At 38.5% G+C, this 17,685-nt stretch overlaps 1 protein-coding gene across 2 annotated transcripts in view; it reads left to right on the top strand.

Annotated features, from left to right (window-relative positions):
* Positions 1-17,685, top strand: part of LOC124069956 (RNA-binding Raly-like protein) — a 38,700-nt gene extending 21,015 nt beyond the window's left edge. For both annotated transcript variants that reach the window (XM_046409500.1, XM_046409501.1), the window contains 7 exons: positions 10,186-10,261; positions 11,145-11,192; positions 12,011-12,204; positions 13,773-13,886; positions 14,106-14,263; positions 16,657-16,694; positions 17,396-17,685. In XM_046409500.1, coding sequence (XP_046265456.1) covers positions 10,186-10,261; positions 11,145-11,192; positions 12,011-12,204; positions 13,773-13,886; positions 14,106-14,263; positions 16,657-16,689 — 623 coding nt within the window. In that variant the 3' untranslated portion in view covers positions 16,690-16,694; positions 17,396-17,685. The remainder of the gene's footprint in view (positions 1-10,185; positions 10,262-11,144; positions 11,193-12,010; positions 12,205-13,772; positions 13,887-14,105; positions 14,264-16,656; positions 16,695-17,395) is intronic.

Here is a 17,685-nt window from a genome sequence, read left to right on the forward strand (position 1 = left end):
CCGTGGGATGTTTACATTTTACACTTCAAAAACAGGAAGGATTAAAAGTGAAATGATTTGTCAGTCAATTGTTTTTGTAAATAGTTTCATATTCTACATAATAACACGTTATTGTCTTTCTTGCACTGTTTTGTTGACATTTTGAAGGCCAAGCAACTTACTGTAAAAATTAACTGCAGATCAATTGATAATTAAAATAATTGTTAGGTGCGGCTGTACACATGATTACAGACTGGTTTCAGTGTGCCAAGACTCTCTATGTTTGCATTTGACTACTTTATGGACAGCAAATTAATAAATAAAAGATTCGATAAGGGATCAAATTAAAACATTTCTTTCTTTAAATGTTTCATGTTTCACCATCCATTTTAAACTGCCTGAGCTTCACTTTAAACGTTCTAATCTCTTTTTTTCTGGCAATTCATTTAAGGGTAGAGAAAGGCTTCAAGTCAGTTAAATAGACAATAGTCTAAAACTATCATCCTTAAAGGACAATAATTAGAGTTGTTGTGATTTGTCTGCAGAGATACACGGGCAAAAAGGGAGATTTTTTTAGTTCAGCTCATATTCCTGCATTTGGAACAGAGAGGATTATTTGAGACAAGAGTTCCCCCTGGAATAGTCTGACAAATGGTACGGTCTGAGGCAGCTGGGCTGCGAGGCTGGAGCTGGAAGTGCACCGGCACTCTGTCTATTTTTGGGCTGAGAGACGGGGAAGCAAAGTCTGCTCGGCCACAGTAGAGTTATCAGCCGTGTTGCCCCACTCGTCATGACCATGTACAAAGGCAGGCGTCGCAACCACAGATGTGAGTATGAGGCTGATGTTAATGCTGCCAGTTGTGACATAAACTTAATGAATTCAAGTGTTTCTCTTGGTCAGTTTCACTTACCATATATTGAAATCGCTGAGATGTGTCCTCTTTGACTGATATATATATATATATTTTTAGAAACGTATTGTTAAAAGGCATACCCTGTGTGCAGACTGCATGGCAAGGATTTTCTGTTGTCTGTCAGTTGATTGAAATCTCTATTGTCTGCCCTGTGCTTCTTCTTTTTCTGTTGCTCAGCATGTGTCAGCGTTTGCATGTAAATTTGAGATTTCCAGGCATGAAAAGTAAATCCTTATTTGATTGTAAGATGCACTATAAAATATTGCCTTGTAATTAAGGGTACTGATGCAAATCACAGAGGATAATCTTTTATTTTTTTATGCTCAGACTACTGTGATAGTAATTTACCACATCAGACAACACATATCCACTTTCGATCCAGCTTTTCACTGGAGCTTTGTGAAACTCATTTTTCCTCTCTGACTTGATCACAGGCAGGAAATTGCTGCCTAAAGGGCATAACATTTATTTTAATCTACTTGGCGGCTGCTGTGTGAAGAATTATAGTGGTGGTCTTGTGATGTTCAGATTGGACTGCAGAAGTGCCAGTGAGCAAAGTGCTTCACTGCTGATTGCTCCAGGTGTGCGGTGCACCTGTGTGCACGAGAGGCTGTGTGTTAGTGGAGATATTTCTGCATGGTTAGCAGATCTGTGGGTAAATGAATAATTTATAATTCTAATGAATCTTGTACGTTAACATCTACATGTACTGACTCATGATCAGAATGCAGTATTTATACAACCAGTGTGTTTTGCCTTTGAAATCCTTTTTATTCCTATTTATTTTAAATGCCTGAAGTTAAGGCTGCAACTAACATTATAATTCATTATTTTCACCTTGTCTCACACACAGCACACATTATGTCACAGAAGGAAAACACACGGTGGCACTAACATTAATGATGGATCTGTTCTGAGTGTCCCAGTAAGCCGTGACAGTGAGCCAGCAATCAGAGGCATCCAAGTGGAAATCAGTCATTAATTTGATTATGTACACCTGGGCTGCATCTGTTTCCTGCTGTGACATGTCTTGATGTTTTCCAAGAACAAGGCCCATTCATTTGATGAATATTTTCTCAAATACTCAATCAAAATAAATAAATAAAATCAGAAATAAATCAAGGGAAGGATCCATTGTAATTTCCCACACAACGTAGACACAAAGAAATGTACCATAACTTTAAAGACAGAAAAGCTGAAATCTAATGTTTGACTTATTTTTTGTAAAATATCACCTAAACCAGAGATTCTCAACCTTTTGATGGCTTGTCATCACTTTGGGTGACGGAAATTGTGAGAATTTGGATGTCTGGCAGTTGTGACCAGTTCAATCAAAGATTGATTTTTTTTTTAAGGTATTTCATTTGAATAATCTCTAAGGCCTGAAAATTACCTAGAAATTTTTTGGGCTGAAGGAAGATGTTTTTTCTTCTTTTCTTATCCTGTTAATCATCTGATGAGATCTCACTTTTAATTTGCAACCCTTTGACAGGGGCACAGCCACAGATGGGAAAACCGCAGGCTTACGTGATTAATTCAATATCGAAGTTTTACCACGTTCGTTTTCTGCTGATCAGCTAAATGATTAAGCACCAAATCATTTCGGCTCTTCACAAAATAGCCTGTCATAATGCAGAGCCGATGTGTGATGTGGTGGCTTCTGGTTGTTACTCTGCACCAGCACAGTCAGCTCATGAACGAGGAGGCCAAGTTTCAGAGCAGATGTGCAAGCGGTTTCAAACAAGTGGCAGCGAGCAGTTTGTTTTCCAGCTCCCTGCACAAATTCACAAGTTGAAGTGATGGACCGGCTTGAGGGGGTAAAACGTTTCAAAGTGTTGCACTTAAGAGCCAAATAGTTACATCATAAGAAAAAAAAAAAGCCATAACGGAAAAGGAGGAAAAGTGCATTAACAGCTCAGGGAAGATGAAAGACTAAATTATCTTTACCTCAGGCCACGGCAATATGCTCATTATGATTTAATGCAAATTTTAATGCAAAAATCAACACCTAACGAGATGTAGCACAGCCATGTTAAAACATTACCTTCAGTACTGTTGGTCTTAAGATATAACAACATCTGCCTAGCAATCACCTGGTAATAACTGCTCCACATATCGCCAGTGCAATACGTTGAGCACAGTCAACCTAAAAATTCAGCAATCCCACATCAAGTTCCCCTTTTAATGGACTAAAGCGCAGCAGGTCTAATCAAAATTATTTTATTACCAGTAGATACTCAGGAGCTTGGGGACCCGCTGCCAAATTTTGTGCTGCCAAGAAACCATTTTCCTTAAGAGGGCGAAAGAGCAAAGTACAAGGAATTCATTAAAGGAAGGACAGGCTGTCGAGCAATTAATCCACGTGTCCCCCGGCAACCGTTACAAAAACTGTGAAGGCCTTGATGTGCGCTGTACTCTGTGCATTGTAGATCAGTGCTGGTGATAGTCTTACCCACAGCGTCTATCAGGTTTTAACACACAGTATATAAAATTGTCATGGTTCAAATTAAGGACACCTGCAGTTTACCTTAGAGTAGTCAAAACTTTAATGTGAAATATGTCTAATTACATTGCAGTTCCTTTCTCATTTAACCATTTAATTATTGGGTATATAACACATCAAAAAATTGTGAAAATCATCTTAATATTTTAAAGCTGATAACCAACAATCCTAAGCCAAAACAATTATGAAAATAAAATAAAAAAAAATTCTATCAATTGACGAATAAACAAATATTTATCCGGTTAGATCATGACAAGTCAAAACTCAGATTAAACATGTCTTAAGTGCAGTGATAACTAGTCAAAAATTTAGCTGTAGATATCTTAGTTACCTTTTTGGATGTTAATTAATTATTAATTATCTAAAATACAACAGTTTTAACAGAATAATCCACACAAGCGCCAGTTACTTCCTTGTTCTGGAGCTTCTACTACATTTCACAGCACCAATTAGCAGATTCAGCACAGCAGAAACATCTTGAACTTGAGCTAATAAGAATTCATTTTAAGATACTGACAAGTGCATTATGATATCCTAAAATAAAGGTTTTGGGGTTTTTAGCAACATGAAGGGTGAGAGTCACAGAACAGCAGTTGGCTGAGGTGAACGGATCTCAATCCAATCAGTGTTTTCTTGCACTTAATGAGATAAATCTGATGCTATGGTTACGATGTGGTGTGCAATGTTTTTGTGTTCAGTAAAAAAAAAAAAGTCTAAATTTACCCAGAATTCACAGCAAATTAGCTTTCCTTAAGACGGTCAAGAACTACACAGCTTTGTGCAACATACGAATTCAGACGTGTGTGTGATGCTATCAAAAGTCTATCTTTGTGCAAGCGACTGAAAATGTATCCGTTATTACATTCAGGATGTCTGCTGTTACAAATTCAGTTATAATTCAATCTGTTGTTGCATTCTGGTCAGTAACAACAACATGTCAAGACAATGTGAAGTCACAGATGGCCATTATGTCCATACGTACACACACACACACACACTCTAATGCACCGTCGCAGTGTCTACTTTCTCAGCCTGCCGTTCGCTGTGCTAGAGAAAACACACTCACAGGTGCAATAAAAAAGCCAAACCTCCCTGTGCCCTTGAGCCAAGATCGGGTATTCAAGGCCCCCCATCAGATTTACAGGAGCGTGAGACCACAGCGAAGATTCAATCTGCAACAGCTGTCACACAGGATGTCTCTTAGTCACACATTTGTATTCACACAGGTGCCTGGATGATCTCTTAATCAAATACTGCTCACCTGCTCTCAGGATGCGTGTTACAGCAGAGGTGGATTTTGTTATGTGCCAGAAGTGATCGTTTGCCTGTCCAAGATTATGTTCAGGCATTTATTCAGGGATGAAATGTATTCTCTCACTTCTCCCCTCATCCTATATGATCACGTCACTTACCTCTTCTTGCTGTATGTGGACTGAGAGGACTATTTTAACATGGACAACCACTTCCCAACTCATTTCCTAAGAGCCATGAGAAAAGACAGAGTTAAAAGGCCAAGTTACTTTGTTAACTCTCCTCAGATGTAGTGTTACCTGGGAGAATAACTCAAGTCAGGAGGAAAATTGCTAAACCACACTGATCCCAGTAGATGAGTTCAAATTAATGCGTTTGTGGACGATTGTTTGTGTGTGTGTGTGTGTGTGTGTGTGTGTGTCTCACCCAATCTGACTCTAATGGCTTGTCCACACCTCCAGAGACAAAGAGCTCAAGGGCATGCAGGGCTGAGGAGTCTATATCTAACTAACATACACACACACACACAGTAACACAGCAACGCACTCACAGGTTATTTAACTTCATTAATATGAACGAACCCAAACCGTGTCAGGGGCTCCCGAGGTGGTGATGACTGTATTCTTGAAGGATCCAGTGTGGATGGATGAAAGTGTTACAGCCACTTCTCTGCCTTAGGAGACGCTCAATTAAAATGCCTGACACTGATGCTTTCATCTTGTACACAGATGAGGGCAGACAGCATGAAAACACCCCTCTGACCTCAGAGGGTGCGACTGACAAACTGCGCAGGAATAAAACTGTGCCTCTGAATGTATTTTATATTATATATTTATATATATATATATATATATATATAGGAGGTTAAGAAACCTTATGATATAATGTTCTGCTTACAGCTGGCTGAAATTAATATCATATTATCTATAAAAAAAATACTTTTCTAATACTCATACTTATAATAGCTCATTTTAACTTTAGAAATAGTTTGAACTACATGAAAGACCTTAAACTTAGCGTCCAAATCAACTTTAAAGCTGCACTAATCTAATTTTTAAATTAACAACAAATCTTATCGATTGTCTTAAACTAACATAAAAGAGGCCACTTGTGTGAACCAGCAGATAATTATCTCCTAGCTCTGCAGTACGTCTCACCTTACTGAAGCGTTTGTGTGGCTTTCGGCTCATTGTTTTGTTTTGGTTTTCACCTCCACAGACTTTGCTGTTAACAGCGTTGTGTGCACAACATTCCAGGCAGCTTTCTGTGAAAAAGCTCTCCGAAAACCTGTGTTTGCTACTAAATCTGTGCAAAAGTTAGCGACTACCTGGTAAACACAGAGGAGCATGTAGCAGGTAAAGAGCATGACAGTTGGTGAAGACCCAAACGTGGTTAAAAGAGGGTGAACGGGGGACTCGGAGGAATGGACTCAGAAGGAAGGAGTGCTGATGTTACTCCATGTCTGCTGAATGTATAAATAAACACATGTTTGCAAATGTGTTTGAAATGACAACCCTTTACATACCAGTTTTCATAATACTGGCAAAGTCTGCCTGTTGAAGACAAGATTAAATTTGTGTAGCATGATAGCATGCAGAGACAAAAGCAAATCTTTTTTATTAAACCAGAGTGATGCAATGAAAACAAATTCAGGAGTCCAGCTTATCTTCCTTTGCATTTCTTGCAGAGAAGCCGTGTTGTTTTATTTATTTATTTTTCCATATATGATAATTATTTTGTTATTGAATTCTGATTTACATTCACACACATAAACCCACTTTGAGGTTGTGTCCCATTGAAGATTTTTTACCCTTTTAGACTTTTTTATCCCCCTACTCTTTTCATTTGCACACAACCGCTGTACATATAGTTGTCATCTCTGTTCACTGTTTATATATATTTTTTCTGTTTTGGCTGTTTTTATATTTATAGTTATTTTATGTATTTCATAGGTTATTGGGCTCATACCGGGACCAGTGAAACTAATTTCGTTACACCTCATGTTTTACATGTGTGAAATGACAATAAAGCTCCTTGAATCCTTGAAATCCTTGAATCACTGCACTGTCAGGAGTCTTGTGCCTTGCTGAAGACAACATTATCTGACAGCGGCACACTCAGCGTTTTACCAGCATGTAAGAAGAAGAACCTCTCACAAGTTGAGACGATGGCCAGTGGTTTTACACTGTCTGACTGTGTTTGTAGTTTGTGAATTTCTCTCTGTTATTCTGTTGGTTGGCTGCATACTGTTTACAGCATCAATCAAGTCCTAACAGGCTAGCAAAACAGTCTCCATCTCTTCTGTCTTAAAGCTTTTTATGGCTACATGTTCAAAGAAGTCAGTCGCGCACACAAACACACGGCCCCGTTTTTTTGTATATGATTAGTATAATCATTGTAATTAATCAGAGGCTCAGTGTGTGTCTGTCGGGGTGGGGGGTGGAGGGTTGCTGTGAGGTGGCGGCGTTCGTTTTAGAGTGCTTTTTAGTGTTCCGCTCTCTCTTTAATGACCCCAGTAGAGGAGCAGAGGAAAGCGCACTTTACAGTGTGAACCATTCCTCATGTCTTCCTGGAGCCTAATGATACAGCTGTCCCCATGCACCTGAGAGCTACCAATACATCCCCAACCCATTAGTCCATTAAGGAGGGGGAAGCAGGGAAATAAGGCGGACAAAGAGCAAAGAAGAGACTCCAAATGCAGCACCATGGTTAATCTGCAGACAATGTGTTGGAAGATCCAAACTCAGGTGTCGCCGCTGGAGTGGATGTGTCTGAGAAAAGGTGTGACAGAAGAAAACATACAAACAAAAACAGAGATCTTGGAAACAGTAGTCATATCATATCTTTAATTCATCAGCACAGTGCATTAACATTGCAGCTCAGGATTTCATTATCATCTCTACCAGCCGGGGGGGAAAAAGGACGAGGACTGCAACACTTTCTGCAAAATGACTTGACTTCAGCTCCTGTCTTCACTGCAACTTGATCCCTGTACAGTTTATGCAAAGCTGGTGTTTTATCTGTGCAACTTGTTAAAGCTGTCAAGGTGACTCATCTATCAGACAGGAATCTCTCCTGTGTGTGTGTGTGTGTGTGTGTGTATACATGCATGGGAAGGGGATGTTTGATATTTGTTTATGTTTTTGTGCATGACCTTGAGCAGCACTCAAGGCGGGTTGAGCAGAGTTTGAGCCGACAGAGTAAATGCAGTGATACCAGCCTGGTTTAGTGCAGTGTGATTTTGGCAGGTAGAAGAGGCTGTCAATCATGACAAGAGCAACGCAGTGTGTACACAGGAGTCACAGCAGTCTGCTAATGCACTTCAAGGGATTTCATTTTCTTGTATTTTTACTAAGTTAACAAAATTGGTAAGCGCACGGTTATGCTGTAACATTGATTTCTAGTCCTTTTTTTTTTTGCACAATTAATACCTTGTTTATCTTGAAGACTCTCTCTGGTGGCTTCAAGGCACTGAGGTAAATAAAAAAAACAAAACAAACATCTGTAGACTTTTAATCAATTAATCAGTTCATGCCCATCCTAAACAAACAATGGAACTCCTTACATTTAAGAAGCTGCAACCAGAAAATGTTAAATTTTTACTTACAACTTAATGTTTCATTTCCTCCTGAGTCAAGTAAACTTAACAAAGTAAACTCAAAGAGTATCCACTTCACTTTGTACCAAAACCATAATGTACAAAACTATGCCGAGACCATCTGTCACATTTTGGTGTCATTGATTTATAGGTGTGCTGTCCTCTGCCCCCTGCTGTCTCTGTGTCAAAGTTTGGCACACACACAGGGAGAAAGGTCTTCATGGTGCATTCAGGTACACCTTGTAAACTCTAAAATCAATGTGCTTTTGTATTGCAAAGTGCTAGGGTGCTAAAAAGGACCAAGAAATCTTTTCTCCAGTGTACCCAAATGTTCCATTGTATGTTACAGCTGAGGGCCCCCATCTCAGAGACCCTGTCAGTATGGCAAAGTAACTACTAGCAGTTCCTGTTTGCAGTACCCATGGATGTACAGATGACTATCACCACACTGCATTGATACTGAAGGAAAAGAAGCATCTTTTTTCTGTGATTTCAAAGTGGATTTATTGATGTTTATTCACAAAGGACATCAAACATAATCATTTCTTGGGAAAGTTTTTTTTTTTTTTTTTTTTTTACATGTATTGTGTACGTGTGTTCAGAACAGACTTGAGTCATGACTCACAGAAGGAGCTGCTTAAGTGCCCTAAAAGCCTCCATTAGCTGTGTCCACTGAAGAAGGACCTACAGCTACAGCTAATAATAATTGTTGCACCAACATATATTTTCATTTTACTTCATGTGTTATCTATGAGCGTTGTACTTGTTCACCTTCAGTGATTATGTTGAGTTTCATTATGGATCTTTTCACAAAATAATTAAGTTTTCTGTCTTGCATAAAAAAAAATGTCTGGTACTAAATAAAGTCATGAGACAAAGTCTCTACAGTCTAATCTCTGAACAACTTCACTTATTTTAACAAGCTAGTTATTTTTGGGTTTCACAGAGTGACTTTGTGTTATTTGTGCATCATGATGAATGCCATGGTATTCATGTCTTTTATAGCATGCATAAAGGACTTCGATATAACAGTGAATGGCTTCTGGGTGTAATTTCTAATACATCAAAATGCTTGAGGTTGAAAAACATTTTGCTCAGTGCTGTTTGGAAATCACCACTGCCAAACCTGATTTTATGAGAATGGCTTGGTGCCATGATGAGATATTGACCATGTTGTGTTTTCATAACTTTTACTTTAAGGGTGTTGCTGAAGTAATTAGAGAAACTATTGTGGGTGTGATGTATATTATGTTCTAGTGTGTTATGGTACAGTAGTTGCCGTGAATGTTTAATAGTAAGACAAGGTGAAGGTGAAATAGAAACTGTGCCTCTTTCTGCACTGCTTCTCAGCCATCTTCCCAAAATGTTGACTCTCAATTTGCAGAGTTTTTAACCGCAAGGTATAGGAATATTGGAAAAATTGCATTTCTGTGAGATGGCAAGAAAATATCTGCAAGGTTACCCCAAGAGGTTACATTTAGAAGACAGAGTGATACCTGTCTCATATGTCCATGTCTGAGAAATGATTTAGGAGAATCAGCCTTCAAGCACTTGTCAGCGACACTCTTCCTCTACTCTCAAATTGCCCTCTTTTCGGCCCGCATAGGAAAATCCTCTTATTAGCGATGCTACTCGTTACCCGAAGATGGGACACTGAAATTTAGTCTGAGTGGAGATTCGTATTCCTTTTGGGTGTATGTGGTGTGTTGGAAAACGCATGGAAGTCAATCCAAATGTTTGTTTGTTTTTGAATGGATGAAATTCAGGTTTCAGATAAACAATGTAGGTGTGCAGATGAAAAAACATTAATTTTACTTCCATATCTTACACAGAAATTTATCATATCTTTCATAGTAATATATATTCCACTTATTTTCTGTACATTGTAAGCCTCCCCTGTATCACACCATGACATTTTTTTTTTCATATTGTTTATCTAGATATTAACATGGCGGGAGAGCCAAAACCATACAGGCCTAAGATGGGCTCCAAGAGGCCTCTCTCATCCCTCTACAGGTCTGTATGAAGCATATGTTATTTTGTAAGTCATCAGTCATGTAACGCTTTGCTGACCTACTTTTCCTGCTACACTTACATTCTGCTGCTCAGGATGCTCACTTGTAGGCTGGGTACTTCTGGAGGAACAGTCAATTCTCTATCTTTTTGTCTGATGCTTTCACTTATTCTTGATATTGAGTCTCTGAATTACGAACTGAGAAGAAGCAAATAATTGTTTGTTTGATACATACAGAAATGTGTAGAAATTATGCAGCTTTTATGTGAAATTATTTGCCAGAGTAAGCAAATCATCCATCCATCCATCCATTTTCTATACCGCTTATCCGTCAGGGTCGCGGGGAAGCTGGAGCCTATCCCAGCTGACATACGGGCGAGAGGCGGGGTACACCCTGGACTGCTCGCCAGTCAATCGCAGGGCCAGTAAGCAAATCAGCCCGAACTAAACTGAGCTAACTAGCTGTTGGCTGTAGCCTTATATTCAAAGTAATATTTAAACATTTTGGGAAATACAAACAAATTTAATTTCTGGCAAACAGACTGATGGGCAGATCTAGACCCGTCTCGTGTCTGGTAGGCTACAGATCAAGCCAAAATCAGAAGCCAATTTCATTAGTTTAGCCCAAAAACTCAACTCAAAGTGCAACGAGATTGAAAATGGCAAATTGCTGTGAGGCTGCAGACTGTATATATATACTGTAGACTGCCTTATATTAACAGTACTGACATTAAAGCGGTATAGATTTTGTGTTCCAGCTATTGAAACTGTACTGGTGTCTTGTGTCAGGATTTTGTTTATTCCCTGCTAACACGTACATACACAAATATGTATACATTTAACAGTATTACAGAAAAATAAAACAAATATCTCTTGTCTTCACAGTGGCTACGAGTTCGACTATGACTACTACAGAGATGATTTCTACAGCAGGTATGTAAAAAAAGACAATTTGGTGGCAAATAGCAGCACAGTCTCGCTATACTTTGTTCTTAACTTTTACAAGTCTTTTCTCTGATGTTTTTCCCTTCACTGTACACCTTCCTTTCTTCCCCATTTCAGAGCCAGCTACTTAGATAAAAATGAGTTTTGAGCAGAATGGCCCCATTTCCATCTGAGGCAAAGTAACTACATTATCATAGGCATAATGAATGTCATATTGGGGAGGATTTTCTTCCTTTGCATTGGGTTTACTAATGATGCTTTTATCCGCATAGACGAGTACTGAATGTCAGATAGTCCCCCGGCTGGTCATTTGCGCTGGCAAGGCAGAGAATGTATCTTCCATGTGACATTTTCATTGGTTTGTTTACCTCCTCTACTTTGCAATATCCCTGAGAGTTGAATCCTTCAGTTTCAAGTCATTATTGCTATTTTGCCAATTTGGTATGTCGTAGGCAACGGAGGGACAGGATTTGATTGAATGGCTCTGGTGTTGTTCGGTATGCGCCACCATCATTCGAACATATTTTATAACAAGTCTAATAGGTGCTTTGTAAGCATTTCATGTTGCTCAGATAACAACATTTGGGGCTGCAAGAGTGACTCCTAGCAAAAAACAACAACAAAAAAATATATATAAAATAAAAAAAGACCAACTTGATGACACACTTTGCTGTTCAATGTCCATAATGAATACAGAAATAAATTTCCCCGCTTACTTGAAATGTGTTTTTCTGCACTGTAATACTTCTGTAACATTTCTATTGTTGCTAAATTTGCTACAACTCTTAATTTTCCTGTGTCTTCAGACTCTTTGAGTACCACGGTCGTGTTGTGCCCCCAACCCGGGCTGTGATCCCCATCAAGCGTTCACGGCTAGTTGTCCCATCCACACGAAGAGCCAAATCCTCGTTTCCAGTCAGGGCCTGTTCTTCTTCCTCCTCCTCCTCCTCCTCTTCCTCCCGAGCGCTCAATATTGGCTCTTCCCTCGCAGCTCCTAAACGTATGTTCTCTTTGTCCAGTATTGTTCCAATAAGTCATTTTTTCCTGCTTTAATTTAAAGGAAAATTCCAGTTTATCTCAACTTGGAACTAAGTTTAGTACTGACCAGTTACTACAACACATACCCACCAAAATGAGATGTCGATATTTCATTAACTGATTAATCATTTGGTCTTTCACATAATAGTGGAAAATGCCTGCAGTATTCTTGAGACCAAAATTATGCCTTTATCAGTCTTATTTTGTCCAACTAACAGTGCAGCCACCCAAAAATGTACTTTGCAGCCAAGGAAAAATCATTTAAGAAGCTGGAACAAGTGATTTTTTTTCTGCTCTCACTTTTATATGACTTTATGTTGCTGATTCATTTTCTGCTCATCAATAAAATGATTAATTTACTATAAATGTTTCAACTCTAGACAGGATACAAGAAGCCAACATTTAAACCAGATCATTTGACTAGCTCTTCAGGTAGCTCACTTGCAATTTAGCCTCAAATTAGGAAAATTAACAATCTCTCATTGCATTGCAGAATTTCAGAAGTCAGAGAATTATAGTAACAAATTTACTTTTTGCCTTTTTTTAGTTTTTGCCTCCAAATAACTTTGGTTGTTGTGTAAAACCAGTCTGACCTTTTTACTGCTTACTTTTCCAACACCACAATTGACAGTATGTAATATAAAATGTGCTGTGCATGATGAAGAAAAACATAATTATCTCCTGTCTTCCTCGTTTTATGGCCTTCAACTTTATTGTTTTGGTTTATTCTCACCACTAATAGTGCAGCATTATATTTCACCTGCAGCAGACAGCTGTCTTCAGCTAAAAAATGCTTTAAAAGCCTGCTGCCTTGTTAGCATAAAATGCAGACAAAGTTAGTGAGGAGCTGGTGAACGTAGTGAAAACAGATAAAGAGACATACTTTTCTCAGGAGTTGGTGAAAAACTAATCTAAAACGCTGAATATTGGATTTAAATTCATCAGGTCAACACAACATGACTCCAAATGAATGCTAATGTGGCAGCTGGATATGTAAATAAAGAACTGTTTGCTAACACATTTGCCATATCAACATGCTCAGTGCTGTGTTTACAGCTTCTTGTTCTACCCCCAAGCAGTTTAAAATAATTAATCGATTCAGGTTTCACTTTGTTGCTGAGAGTTAGATGAGAGGATTGCTATCATTCTCGTGTGTGTCTGTTGGATATATGGCTACAGCCAGCAGCTGGTTAGCTGAGCTTTGCACAGAGACTGGAAACTACTGATAGGAATGACAGCCAAAACTGAAATTTAAAAAATAATATTCAGGTTGTATGAAACTGGAATTATATTTTCACTATTGATTGGTAAGGTTTGCAAAGCTTGTGCTCTCAGTACTATTCAGTATTCTCCCCAGCATGCAGTACAGTGAAAGATCATAAACTTTGGCTTATATTCTTGGGCTCTTTCACTAATTATGTGTGCGCTGAGATATATCAGACCAGTGCAGTGGCTGTTGTAACTGTGTCTCTCTCCTTGTCAAACATTACATTAATTCTGCTTTTTAACTTTACTAACATATGCTCACAGTGAAGACAGACCAGCTCCTAACAATCAAAAAGGAGCTGTCACAGATTAAGACCAAGATTGACTCACTGCTGGGAAGGCTGGAAAAGATTGAGAGGCAACATCGCTCTGACACCGGTAAGATTTGTGAGAGGACCTGTCTGCATGTATATGGGGGATGAGACCCGAGAGTACTCTCTGTTGAAGTGAAATGCACACGCAAGGCAAAGTGAGAAAGAAAATATTAAAGCTTTGTAGAGTACCTTTACTGAAAGATTTTTTTTTCTATCAGGAGAAAATTCAATAACTCTATTATGCTCCCATGTTAAATGTCTCTCTCTCTCTCTCGTTTGCCAGAGATGCAGAGGAAACAAGAGGAGGTGTGTGAGTGTCTCCATAGTGATGCAGCAGACCACTCTGGTGGAGAAGAAGCAGAGGCGACAGCTGAGGTGGAGGCGGGGGAGATGACGGACGGCGGGGAAGACGACTTTGAAGATGAAGGCACCAGCGACATGGTGAGCAGGCCAAGCGGCACCTTACAGTTTCAGCAAGTTGTGAGTGGGCTAACTCAGTTCTGCTGTCTGTGAAGTAAATGCATGGATAATGTGTTTACCAGGATCTATTAGTGTGTGTGTGTATGCGTAAGAATGAAAGTGAGTTTGTATGAGTCTACAATGCACACGTGTCTCCAAATGTACCTCTGGGTGAAAGACGTTTGTGCTCAGTGACTTTAGTGTGTGTTTGTTCATCCATTGCATGTGTTCATTTTAAAAGATTAAAGTCACAGTCCTCTGTGTTAGAGCAATAGTTTGAAATTTTGGGAAATGTGTTTATTTGCTTTTAAGTGGACAGTTAAATGAGAATATTGACAGGGCTGCAACTAACAATTATTTTCATTGTTGATTAATCTGCCTATTGTGATGTCTTCAGATTGCCTTTTTTATGCAACCAAAAGACTCATTCAAAGTATAGTGAACTTAATGTACTATCAAAAATGACAAAGAAAACCAGCAAATTCTGACATTTAAGAAACCAGAGCCGGCAAATGTTGGACATTTTTGCTTAAAAAAATAACTGAAACAACTAATAAATTGTCAAAGTAGTCGGTGACTAATTTCCTTAAGATTGACTAATCATTTAATTGACAAATCGTTGCAGCTCTAAAGATTAATACCACTCTCATGTTTGTAGGATAAATAAGAAGGGCTACAGCTTGCCAGCTTCTTAGGGTCCAGTTAACTGAGCTTAGCACAAAGACTGGAAACAGCTGGCCTGGCACAGATGTAACAAAATCCTCCTACCAGCTCCTCTAAATTTAACTAATTAACAACCTTGTTTAATCTGTTCAAAAACAGAGAGGGGTTTTGTGCTTAATTAACACTCTCCTTATGCCATAGAACGAGTAGGGACACCAGTAAGTTACTGATCCCAGTCAAGAATCAGTGTGGTATATGACCACAAATGCTCTGGCTTTTGTAAGAATTAAACAAATAAAATGTAATGTGGCAATTGGTCATCTTCAGCGGTGTTGGTAGGCAAATTGGTGGTAGGCAATTAGCTATTTTTCCCTGTTTCCAGTCTTCATGCTAAGTTAAGCTAAGCTAAGTTAAGCTAACTGACAGCTTGCATATTTACCATATTCACTGATATGAGAGTGGTATCAATCTTCTAATCATTCTCCTCACAAGAAAACCAGCAAGTGTATTGACAATTACAACTCTCTTGTTATCAAGGCTTTTCCATTCAATGCCTTCAGGGGCAACACTTTTTTATAGTCTGTGATTTCATAGTAATTTATTTTAATGTTTCCTGGAAATAGTTGTCTAAATTGGTACTTGTTTTAGATGTTTTAGAGAAAATACATAAAGAGTGCTCATTTAGTTGAGGCACACCAGGCCAGCTGAACATGAACAATGTTGAAATTTGTGCACAAGCAACCAGCATACAATTCACTGATGAATGAGTAATAAATGAATACAAGGGGTTTACATGGAAATTTCAAGAACATTTTTATTTTCTCTGTAATTCTGACAGAATAATACATAATTTTTTCCAGGAAACATCTTTAAGACAGAAATGAGAAATTGTAAACCTGTAAAATAAAGTACCATTCTGTTTCATACTGTGAGCCCTTTTTCCCTGAAACCTTTGTTTGGGGAATAAAACACATTTAAACCATTTAACAAAACACGCTTAACTGTTCAATTCATCTGCATTAAATCAATCAGTTTTGCTTTAAAGAATTAGGCTGATGGTACTCTATATATTTCTCACAATGTGTAATGAAAAGCCCAAAGCCAACAGTCCGCATCTGTCAATACTTTCCTGTTTGAGGTTCTTGCAACCACAAGCTCATTTTTACATACTCAATGCTATGGACCCTTTGAAGTCCATACAGAGTATTTTGGTTCAATAACCAGCTCTTCTCTTTACATTTTATAGAAGAAGCAGAAAAGGGGTTTATCAGATTTACTGAGTGTGTGTACTGAACAATTAAATAACAGTTGAATAAAACTTAAAATGAACTAAAACCCAGATTCTGTCATTTAAATTATCCAGACACCAGACACCTTTTCTGGGTAAAGACAGTACAGAACTTCAGATATATTGTTTTGTTAACATTACCTCTCTTTTGCATCTTATAAAGAAGGAATTAAAACTATGTGGAATTAAAAGCTGTTTTAAATGACAAATTCTTTTATTCTGTTATTTTGCCATTGGTGCATCATGATGAAAAAGCCATTAATGTGACATTTTAAACAACAGACCTAAAACTTAATAAAACCACAAATTTACTGTTTCGTTTACAGTAATTAGGATTGGGAAAAAAGGCTTTATTTTACTGAAGAGTTGTCTCCCTGTTGTCTACATTAATGATTGTGATTTTCTTTCTCTCTCTGAATTGCAGATAGAGAACCACATATCAGACATTGACAACTGAGTAAGGTCAGTATTTATTCGCTACTTGAAAGGGCATATATTTATTTATGAGAACATAAACCAACCACAGCATGTGGACAACACGTGCACAGTACCCCTTTTCAGTGCCCACCAACTCATAGTCCGGCTGTGACTCAAAAGATCTGAGGCTTATTTTTCCACTTTTAAGCAGAGTGAGAGTGAGAAACACTGCTCTTCTAAATGGCCTGTCATTCTCTCTGTCTGGGAGCGTAAGGAAAAGCAGCTTCTCTGCACTTATCACTGATGACTGTCTGAACAGCCGTAGCGATAGGACTCTGTCTCATCCGCACTTTCCATTAAACGACATTTAAATCCCCTGATTTTCTTTGTATGAACAAATAGCTATGAGATTTAATTTGCCTCCTGGCTGACATTTCCTCATGCTGTCCTCAAGTGGCCGATAACGGAAATCTCTTTTACTCGCTCTGCACATGACAGATCATTAAGATGATGTCCTAATGAACTGTCTGTCTTCTGACGGATATCTCATTGGCTGTAGGTAATATCAGGAACGCTAACTCACCTACAGCGTCCATGCCTCTACTTGCACCTACTGCACAGGACAATTTTGCTGATAAAACACCTAAAAATATAGTCTGCAACCTTTTATAGATAGGTTTACTGTGAAAGACTAGCAATGATAATGAATTTTCACTGCAGTCTGTTTTTTCCATCTTTTTTTTAAGTTGGGGTAAAATGAAGCCTACAGTACAAGAAGATGGGAGAACAGATACCAGCAAAACCTTCTGGATCGAGAAGGTGTCTTTGAAATTAAAGGAAAGCAACGATGGGAGTAACTGACAGCAAATGGAGAGTTTTTCAGACTTGTTTGTTGCTTGTTTGCCTCATTAGAACATGATACTCCTGGTGTGTACTTCATCAAAATTCTGGTTATGAATATTCTCCAGACTACTGCAAGGTCAACTGCAAAGCGTGATCAATGAATTCCCTCTAAACTTGTTGCCTCTCTGAAAAA

This window comes from Scatophagus argus, chromosome 13 (assembly GCF_020382885.2).
Source record: "Scatophagus argus isolate fScaArg1 chromosome 13, fScaArg1.pri, whole genome shotgun sequence".
Taxonomy (NCBI): domain Eukaryota; kingdom Metazoa; phylum Chordata; class Actinopteri; family Scatophagidae; genus Scatophagus; species Scatophagus argus.